Source organism: Pseudonaja textilis, chromosome 6 (genome assembly GCF_049901715.1).
Source record: "Pseudonaja textilis isolate UNSWEBS1 chromosome 6, rPseTex1.2, whole genome shotgun sequence".
In the NCBI taxonomy this organism is placed as follows: domain Eukaryota; kingdom Metazoa; phylum Chordata; class Lepidosauria; order Squamata; family Elapidae; genus Pseudonaja; species Pseudonaja textilis.
The window spans coordinates 6,952,950-6,963,663 of record NC_141995.1 but is presented as its reverse complement, the minus strand read 5'-3'; the positions used below and the strand labels follow the sequence as shown (position 1 = coordinate 6,963,663).

The 10,714-nt window shown below is 41.7% G+C and overlaps 1 protein-coding gene across 1 annotated transcript; it reads left to right on the top strand.

Annotated features, from left to right (window-relative positions):
• Positions 1-3,071: 3,071 nt before the first annotated feature.
• On the top strand, positions 3,072-10,442 carry NPFFR2 (neuropeptide FF receptor 2). The gene is made up of 3 exons (XM_026717209.2): positions 3,072-3,399; positions 6,295-6,394; positions 9,577-10,442. Exons 1-3 carry the CDS (start codon positions 3,072-3,074, stop codon positions 10,418-10,420), a joined length of 1,272 nt encoding a protein of 423 aa, XP_026572994.2. The 3' UTR covers positions 10,421-10,442.
• Positions 10,443-10,714: the final 272 nt, after the last annotated feature.

Here is a 10,714-nt window from a genome sequence, read left to right as displayed (position 1 = left end):
GTTTTTGTGTCAGTTGACTGTAGGAAATCTGCTGTCAGTAACAATGATGAAAAGGAAATAAGCGGGTGGGTTGGTGGAAGGGGAGGTAGAATCGTTCAGGTAATATTTTGACAGGCAAAATTCCCTTTTCACACATGCTGCACTTGCTGGCAAAACACACATTTCTCGCAGACAGATTCCAACAAATCATCAGGATTTGTAATTTTCTCTTTTCAGGCTACCATGGAGAGAACACAAGAATTGTTTCACATAACTTTTAAAACTTCTTTTTAATTTTCTGTAATGCCAGGTCATCCTCAACTCCATTCTATTTCTATTCTATTCTTCAATGCTAATATCTGTCTGTCTGTCTGTCTGTCTGTCTGTCTGTCTGTCTGTCTGTCTGTCTGTCTGTCTATCTATCTACCTACCTATCTCTCTATATGCGAAATACCACTCACGCATCATCGCAAAATCTCTAGAACTGTAAAGCCTACAGACTTGAAATTTGGCACATGTGTTCCTCTTGGCTTCCAGGTGCTCATTAAGAAAGTATTTTTCAAAATGACCTTCAGAGCATTAGCCTTTCATATATTATTATTATTAACATGCTCTGATGCTGAAGAGTTCTACACCCCCTTCCCACCTGAAAAGAAATCTCTTCCAAATGCAAAACACAAGCAGAGGAGAGGAGTTTCCGTTTTAGCTTCCCAGCAGCAACTGGCTTTAGTACAGAACAGTTGAGCTAAACCACGCCCAGGCTCCTTGCTGTCTCCTTCTTCCTCACAAAGCAAATACTGTTTCAGTTTCCAAACAGCCCTCAACTCTCTGACACACTGACAGGACACTAGCCAGATGAATACTGATGGATGCTGGTAGGCAGAGGCAGAATTCCCCGCCCCTTATTTTCCTCCCCAAAAACTAAGCCTGACCACATTGTTTCGTAGCGAAGCACGGGTATCCAGATAGTAAATAATAATAATAAGTGAGAAGGCAATTGATCCCCCAAATAATTGCATTAAAAATACCCCTACATTTAAATGTAATACATACACTCATCCTTTTGTTTTAATTAAATGCCACAAAGCAAATTTTACGGCCCATCAATGAGCTTCTGATAATTGCATTTTCTCGTTGTGGTTAGTGTGGGATTTAGTGGTACTTATTTACTATAAATTTTTTTTTAAAGAAAAACAATACTCTTTTCAGTCGGCGAATCGGGAGTGGGATTCAAATCTTGTAAGAACCGGTTCTGTGGGGGTGGCAAAGTGGGGGTGGCCACATGACTAGGTGGACGTGGCTACTTTTTTTGGCAGCAACACCCTCCCCCCCATTTTGGGGGGGCGTTCTATAGATCTATTTTGTCTACTGAAAGCGACTCAAAAAACAGCAGCCACCCCCCTCTTCCATCCTCCGCAGCTGCGTGGCAGCTTTTAAGGAGGATTCCAAGGAGATTTGGGGCCATTTTACCTTCTTTCTTGCCACAGCTGTGAGGTAAATCACAGCAGTTGTTCAATTAGTCACACAATTGTTAAGTAAATCTGGCTTCCCCCATTGACTTTGGTTGACAGAAGGCTGCAAAAGGGGGTCGAGTGACTCCCAGGGACACTGCAACCGTCATAAATATGAGTCAGTTGCCAAATTTTGATTGTGGGACCATGGGATATTGCAACGGTTGTAAGTGTGAAAAATGGCCCGAAGTTAAGCGTCTTTTTTTTTTCAGTGCTATTATAACTTTGAAATGACACTAAATGAATGGTTGTAAGTGGAGGATGCTTATACAAGTCCTCCTCGACTTACAATACCAAAGTTACACCAGCGTTGAAAAAAGCGACTTAAGACCGTTTTTCTTTCTTTCTTTTCCTTAAATAAACTTTATTAGTCTTTTGTATATTTTAAAAATAAAACAAAAAATAAATATCATGACGTTAACCATTTTGTGACATCCATCTCATCCATTTCTATCTTTTGTGCTTATTTACAAATATTTAGAATTTTGTACGAATATATACATTTAATCTATAAGTTGCTTATCTTTAATTCCTTCATTTTCTATCTGTCTTAATTCAATCCAATTATGCCATTTTTCTTATAGCCGTTTTTCACACAACCGCTTTACTTATAGACTATATCATCCTGATGGTCACGTGATCCAAATTCAGATGCTTGGCAACTGAACTCGTATTTACAATAGTCGCAGCGTCCCGGGGTCTGTTCTGACCCAACCCTGTTACCAGCAAGAAAATCTCAAACAAATGCAGCAACTCAAACCTTCACAGCTTTAATCTACAAATAAACTTCTTTGTAGATAAAAGATGGCTTGCAGCCAATTAGTCCAACCAAAAAAGCCTTGACAGAATTCTTCAGATAAGCCGAAGTCTCCACACACGATGCTGAGTCCTTAGAACGTTTTTGCTTTCTGCAAAAGCAAAAACCTTTTGAAACCAGGCTTATATTCCCTGGAGGGAGGGGCCATTACGTTGCATCCTTACTCCTTTGTCGCCTGTGCTGCTCCAGCTGTTCTCTTCTACGAATCATCCTGTGTTCACGTGCACTTAGCACAGGCTCCTCGGGAACCTCCTCATCGCTGCTGCCAGCCCCCACAATCCCTGAAGGCAGCAGTCCACTCCCTGATGGTCCTGGCCCCTCATCTGAGTCCTCGCTCTCCTCAGCCATCTGCACTGGCTGACGGCTAATCACAACAGGGTCACGCAATCCTCTTTTTGCGACCTTCTGATGAACAAAGTCAACGGGGAATCCAGATTCACTTAACAATCATGTGACTAACTTAACAACTTCGCTTAACAACTGTGGCAAGAAAGGCTGTAGAAGAGGGGGGGGCAAAACTCCCTTAACAACGTAAAGCTTAGCAACGTAAATTTTGTTAGCCCGGCCCTATTAAAACTGTTCAACTTTCAACTACCTTGAAAAGAATATTATTTTTCCAGCAACAGAATTCTTAGAATTCTTGATTCTTAGCACCAGAGAAATTGGGCTCCATTGTGGTCATAACACGAGGACCTACCTGTATTGCCTTTTCTTCTCCGCTAATGTATTGTTTTCTTAATTTTTGCTTCGAGGCCCCACCGGACATGGATCAGCAGGAGGATCTGGGTTCTTCGATGGGCAAACTCCCTCTGGGAAATTGCACCGCTTCGGTTGATGTTTGTCCAGTGGAAGCCAACATTACCTATGTGGGCTTTTATCTCCACCACCCGCTCGTCGCTTCCATTTTCATCATCTCCTACCTCCTCATCTTCCTTTTGTGCATGATCGGCAACGGGGTCGTCTGCTTTACCGTTCTGCAGAGCAAGCATATGCGCACCGTCACCAACCTCTTCATCTTGAACCTGGCCGTCAGCGATCTGCTGGTGGGCGTCTTTTGCATGCCCACCACTCTCCTGGACAACATCATTACAGGTACATCGGCCCACGGGGCATCGCAGCCTTTAGGGGGGGGATTGCTGACGTGAAGGTCAAAGGGGGACAAGGGTGGGGAAGCACAATCCGACTTGCCAGATTGCATGACTGTAAGTTACCTGTGAGAGATGTGGTGGCTCAGCGGCTAACACGCTGAGCTTGTCAATCAGAAAGGTCGGCCGTTCAGCGGTTCAAATCACTAGCGTCGCGTAACAGAGTGAGCTCCCGTTCCTTGTCCCAGCTTCTGCCAACCTAGCAGTTCGAAAGCATGTAAAAAAATGTAAGTAGAAAAATAGGGGCCACCTTGGTGGGAAGGGAACAGCATTCCGTGCGCCTTCAGCGTTTAGTCATGCCGGCCACATGACCATAGAGACATCTTCGGACAGCACTGGCTGTTCTTTGGCTTTGTAATGGAGATGAGCACTGCCCCCTAGAGCTGGAAATGAGTAGCACATATGTGCGAGGGGAACTTTTACCTTTATCTTTAAGTAACCTGTAGAATAGAGTCCTTGGTGCTCTCTCAACTCAGCTGTTGTCTTGCAGCTGTTACCCAGCTAGGTAATATCACAGTGCTAGAAGGAAATGGGGTTTACAAGGAAATGGGAGGAGGAGGGAGGAGGAGGAGGAGGAGGAGGAGGAGGAGGAGGAGGAGGAGGAGGAGGAGGAGGAGGAGGAGGAGGAGGAGAAGAGAAGTGTGGGTTCTTGGTGGTCTCTGAACTTACTTGCTCTCTTGCAGACATCTCATTACCCAACTAGGTAAAATCATCAATGCTAGAAGGAAGTGGGGTTTGCTCTCATCCAATCAACAAACCACCAAGACATTCCCACAAACTCTGGTGATGTTACTTAGTTAGGTAATGAAATATCTGACAAAAACAGCCAAGTTCAGAAAGCACCAAGGATCCCACAGTTCAATGCCGAGTTACAAATATTTATCCTCTATTGAAATAAAAAATCTAAATAGAAGTAGTGGTAGTAGTAGCTGTTGTTGTGAGGCTTCCCTGCAGTTTGTTTTTTCTTAACCTGGTCTGCCTTGTAGGACTGACCTGCCTACAGTATTTGGAATCAAATATAGGGCCCAAAAACCAATAATCAAGGCTCACTGCAATAATTGCTTATGTAATAATTATATATAATTCTCTCTCTGGGCACGATGAGAATGTATCTGCTGAATATAACTCCTCATTGGTGAGAGGAATGGCATCTGGCCAGTAAAAACTCAGCTCCATTTAGAGTCCACCCCACAAGGGATTATGGGGTCATTAAAAGAGAAGATGAAGTTATTTCCTCACTCGTCTACTATTACTCTCCTCAAGAAAGAGTTGTTTTCTTAATAACAAGAAACATCAATTGCAGTGGTACCTCAGTCCTCATCGGTAATTCATTCTGCCAAGTCCTGAAACTGATGGCTACCAAGAAAACCGCGTGGCTTATCACGTGACCTGCTATTTCGACTGGAAGAGCTAACGAGTCAGGAGGCAGCCGACATCAGCAAGTTCTTCCTTGCGTGTCGACTACCAGGAGAAAGACGAGGGTTGGGACAAGACTTCTGCTTCAAAATATGTTGAATACCGAATTCAAGGAGTTTTGAAGCAGTCAAGTACCAAAGTATGACTGTACTGAGAACGGAGGACTTCACGATTACCCCTATTATGCCCTATTATGAGCTATTATGAGCCACAGTGGCTACTTCTGCTGACTGCTGGCTGCCTGCAAATTTGGCAGTTTGAATCTCACCAGGCTCAAGGTTGACTCAGCCTTCCATCCTTCTGAGGTGGGTAAAATGAGGACCCCAAATTGTTGCCGGCAAGAGGCTGACTCTGTAAACTGCTTAGAGAGGGCTGTAAAGCACTGTGAAATAGTATATAAGTCTAAGTGCTATTTGCTACTGCTATTAGCACATATTCCTTTTTAGGTTTGTATCTTGCTAACACACCTCTGTGTGTCCAAAAATGTTTCTTCCTCCCAAGCATCATCCTATATCATAATTCATGATCAAGTAATACGGATCATGGCAGTTGGTTTGAAAATTAGGGATTGTTTTACCATATTCACTTGATTGCACCGCTATTTTGGGTTCCCAAACACGGTACATTATAAACCCGGTCATAGTTACTTTCGCACGTTAAACCACAACCAAGCAAATCATATTATCAATGTAATATTTACTTACAGATTAAGAAGGGACCTTGCAGGTTATCTAGTCCAACTCCCCCACCTAAGTAGGAGACCCTGCACCATTTCTGACAGATGGCAGTCCAATCTCTTCTTGAAGGTCTCAAGTGATGGTGCTCCCACAACTTCCAAGGGCAACTTCTGTTCCATGGGTTGATTGTTCTCACTGTCAGAAAATTCCTCTTTATTTCCAAGTTGAATCTCTCCTTGTTCAGTTTCCATCCATTATTCTTTGTCTGGCCTTCAGCTGCTTTAGAAAATAGCTTGACCCCTTCCTCCTCTCTGAGGCAGCCCCACAAATATTGGAAGACTGCTATCCTGTCTCCCCTGGTTCTTCTCTTCACTAGACTAGCCATGACCAGTTCCAGTAACTGCTCTTCATATGTTTTAGCCTCCAGTCCCCTAATCATCTAATATGATGATATAAGCTCAGCCTATGCAATTCAGTTCATTAAAAAAACAGTCCTTTTTAATATAAAAGTTATCCAATGCTGTAGCCCAAGGGTCTTCAAACTTGGAAAGTTTAAGACTTGGGAACTTCAACTCCCAGAATTCCTGAACTAACATGACTGGAGGAGGAATTCTGGGAGTTGAAGTCCACAAGTGTCAAAGCTGTCAAGTTTGAAGGCCCCTGCTGTAGCCCTTTGCTTGTCCACTAAAGTGCGAAGAATTGAATATGGTTGTCAACATTTTCATCTAAAACAATGCTTCCTTTTCCAGGATGGCCTTTTGGGAGCATTGCCTGCAAAATGAACGGTACCGTCCAAGGAATATCTGTTTCTGCTTCTGTCTTCACTTTGGTGGCCATTGCAGTTGACAGGTATGGCTTTGTATGAACCTCAAAATTTGATAGAGAGTACAGGAATCCGTTGTTCTTCTGTTGCTTAGAAGGACATGTTGGCAGTGAGATCAGGGTGAAAATGAAAATAGAAAGCACAGACACTTAGGTCCACAGTTCATTTATTTTTGCTGAGAGGTTTCTGCACCGTGATATTAAATTTCGATTGTGTAATATAGTTAAGGAAACTTAGAAGCGCAAGCACTGTTCCAAAGTCATAATCGATCAAACTAATTGTATGTGTATGCAGAGTTCTAGTTTTCTTTTTATAATGTTTGATAGAAAAATGGTGGCCTTTGTAGATTACTGTTTCTCTTTAGCCAAGAAGGAAGGAAGGAAGGAAGGAAGGAAGGAAGGAAGGAAGGAAGGAAGGAAGGAAGGAAAGAAAGAAAGAAAGAAAGAAAGAAAGAAAGAAAGAAAGAAAGAAAGAAAGAAAGAAAGAAAGAAAGAAAGAAAGAAAGAGATACAGGGGTAGAGAGATATTAGGACTGATGTCTAGTTTGGGAGGGTGGGGGGGAGGAAGGAAGGAAAGAGAAAGAAGGAGAGAGGGAAAGAAGGAAGGAAAGAAAGAAAAAAGAAAGAGAAAAAAGATATAGGGGAAGAGAGAGAGATTAGGACTGAAGTCTAGTTGTGGAGGGAGGGAGGGAAAGGAAGGAAGGGAAGAGACAGAAAGAGAAAGAAAACAAGAAGGAAGGAAAGGAAGGAAGGAAGAGAAGGGAAGGAAGGAAGAGAAAGAAAAGTGAAAGAGGGAAGAAAAAGAAAGAGTAAGAGAGAAAAAGAGAAAGACAGACAAAAATAACTAGAAAATTCTTAGGCACCAAAGGGCAGGAGAAGAAGTAAGATGTAAGATGTTGAGTCAATAGAAACAATGCAGAGAAGAGCAACAAAGATGATAAGAATTCTGGAGGCTAAAGCATGCAATGTGTGAACTGGGTGTGTCTAGTCCAACGAAGAGAAAAATTGGGAGTGACATAACATCAGTCTTCCAATCTTTGAGGGGCTGTCACAGAGAACGGGAGTCAATCTATTCTCCAAAGCACCAGAAGGCAGGACAAGAAGCATCAGATGGAAACTTTTCAGAGAGGGATCCAAATTCCTGACAGTGAGAATAATAAAATCAGTGAAATGTTACTAGATATAAAGATATTTTAAATGAAAAGGGTGAGCTCAAAACAAAACAAGAATTCAATGAATAAGGATTAGATATAAAATGGTATTCATATATGCAGACACAAAGAAGGTATGAAAAAGATATTAAAGATGAAGGGATTGAGAAAGTATTGACAGAATTGGATAAAATACTAATTCGAGCAGAGGATAAATTGATTAAAAAACTATACTGTTATCTGTTGAGTGTCAAGCTGGAAGAAGAACAAGTTAAAGAAACAATGATTGCATGGGCAAATTTTTTTGGACATGCTATTGAATTGGATAAGTGGCAGAAATTATGGGATAGGAATGATAAACCGACAATATCAACAGCATATATGGATAATTTGTCTAAGATGTTTTATAGATGGCACTTATCGCCAGCAAGCCTAGAGAAAATGTTTAAAGATAAATCAATGAAATGTTGGAAATAGGTACGATTAAATGGGGACAATAGGACAGGGACGGAAGGCACGATGGTGCTCTTATGCACACCCCTTACAGACCTCTTAGGAATGAGGTAAGGTCAATAGTGGATCGTTTGAGGTTAAAGGAGTGGGGGTTTGAGGATGTAACTACAGAGTCAGGTAGTGCATTCCAGGCATTGACCACTCTGTGGCTGAAGTCGTACTTTCTGCAATCAACTTTGGAGTGGTTAACATTGAGTTTGTATCTGTTGCGTTGCTCTTGTATTGTTGCGGTTGAAGCTGAAGTAGTCATTGACTGGTAGGACATTGTAGCAGATAATTTTGTGTACTACGCTTAAGTCGAACTGTAGGCGACGTAGTTCAAGATTGTCCAAGCCCAAAATTTCAAGTCTGGTGATATAGGGTATTCTGTTGCAAGCAGAGGAGTGTAGTACTCTTCTTGTGAAATACTTCTGGACTTGCTCAATTGTATTAATATCCAATATGCAATGGGGATTCCAGACAGATGAGCTATATTTGAGTATTGGTCTAGCAAAAGTTGTGTATGCCCTAGTTAGCAATTCAACATTTCCAGCTTCGGAAGATTAGATTTACAACTCTTAATGCCTTTTTGACAATGCTGATACAGTGAGCTCTGGCGCTTAGATCATTAGATATGAGAACTCCAAGGTGCTTGACAGATTGATGACAGAATGTCATCAAATGCCAGGAACATATTATCATATGTGGTGGACTTGCACAGAGGCTAAAAGGTATTGGACTAAAATACATACATGTTAGAAAAAATGATTAAACAACATATAGATTTGAAGCCTGAAATATTCCTATTAGGAATGGTACCAGAAAGTTATAGTAAAGAAAAGATTTACTTAATTATACCTGTTTCAACAGCGGCTAGAATTGTATTTGCCCAAAATTGGAAGAGTGATAAAATACCAACAGAGGGGAAAATAATTGAAAATATATTTGAATGTGCAGAAATGAATAGATTGACACTAGAAATCACAGAAAAAGAAGAAACTGAATATTATATGGTATGGGATCTGTTCTATCAATGGATAGAAAATAGAACAAATTAAAAGAGATTTGATGTATTCATAGACTTAGAGAATTAGAGAAATTAATGTAATAGATATATTTGATACTATTATTTACACGGGAATGTGATTATTGTTGTATTGTTAGATTTGATAAGAAGAACATTATTTATAATGGTTAAATAATTGAAATATGTACCTAATTGACATACGATTGAAATAGAATAGATTTGTGGTATATAAAAAAACAAGAAAAAAAAATCCTGACAGTGAGAATAATAAAATCAGTGAAAGGGCTTGCCTTCAGAAGTTGTGGGTGCTCCATTAGTGGAGGTTTTCAAGAAGAGATTGGTCTGAAATGGTATAGGATCTTCCACCATTGGGTTGAACTAGAAGACCTCAAAGGTCCCTTCCAACTCTGGATTATTCTGTCGTGATTCTGTAGTTCTTAGCACAATAAAAATCAACTCTGTGTCACTGTTGATAAGGTGGCTATTCCACAGTGTTGCTGTTTGACGAATGTAACTATTCCTTCTTCTCTCCCTTGTAGGTTCCGTTCTATTGTTTATCCCTTTAAACCGAAACTTACCGTATGGATAGCACTTATGTTGATAGCCATCATCTGGGTCCTGGCTATTGTCATCATGTGCCCCTCTGCTGTTATGCTGAAGCTAATAGAAGAAAAACATTTCCAGGTCATTCTTGGCGAGGACAACCAAACCCGTCCCATCTACTGGTGCCGGGAAGACTGGCCCAATGAGGACATGAAGAAGATCTACACCACTGTCCTCTTCGCCAACATCTACTTGGCTCCCCTGTCACTCATCGTCATCATGTATGCTCGGATAGGGATTACGCTCTGCAACACAGTGCTTGCCTCTGGGAAGCAAGGCCACGAGCGCCACTCCATATACAAGAAGAAGTTGAAGGTCATCAAGATGTTGATCATCGTGGCTCTATTATTTATCCTCTCCTGGTTGCCCCTGTGGACCTTGGCCATGCTGTCCGATTATGCAGAACTGGACGAAACACAGTATAAGATCATCAATATCTACGTCTACCCCTTTGCCCATTGGTTGGCCTTCTTCAACAGTAGCGTCAACCCAATCATCTACGGCTTCTTCAACAAGAACTTCCGTCAAGGCTTCCAAGCTGCTTTCCACCTGCACCTCTGCACTGGGGAGGAGATACCTCGGGAAATGTATTCTCAACGGGCCCAAAGCAATGCGGTTTTGCCAGCCACCATTCCCCAGCAGATAGACCATGATCTATCCTCGTGTGTTGCCGGGCGGTCCACTCAAAAGGGCAACTGGGTGGACAAGACGCAGGTTCTGGTGTTGGAGAATGTAAAACATGCTTCAAACAACAATGACGCTAAACAAGACTTTCTTTGAACTACCTCAGCTGCTGGATGGACGTCCCGATTCAAGGTTTCTCAACATTGGCAACTTTCAGTTTGGTGGACTTCAACTCCCAGAATTCTCCAAGCTGGCTGGGGAATTCTGGGAGCTGAAGTTCACACATCTTAAAGTTGCCAAGGTTGAGGAAATGTGGCCCTTAATGGATGCATCAGTCATGACATTCAAGCCCACCTATGGGGAAAAGAAAAATAAGACTGGTGTTTTGAGATCTTCTAGCTGTATTGAATCATTTCTGTCTCCTACAGGTAGTCCTTGACTTACAACCAT

Excerpts from the sequence above, each read along its gene's own strand:
- NPFFR2 (XM_026717209.2), top strand. The coding sequence starts at position 3,072 with ATGGATCAGCAGGAGGATCTGGGTTCTTCGATGGGCAAACTCCCTCTG. Across the intron at positions 3,400-6,294 it reads CCTGGACAACATCATTACAG|GATGGCCTTTTGGGAGCATT; the intron begins GTACATCGGCCC and ends TTCCTTTTCCAG. Across the intron at positions 6,395-9,576 it reads GTGGCCATTGCAGTTGACAG|GTTCCGTTCTATTGTTTATC; the intron begins GTATGGCTTTGT and ends TCTCCCTTGTAG.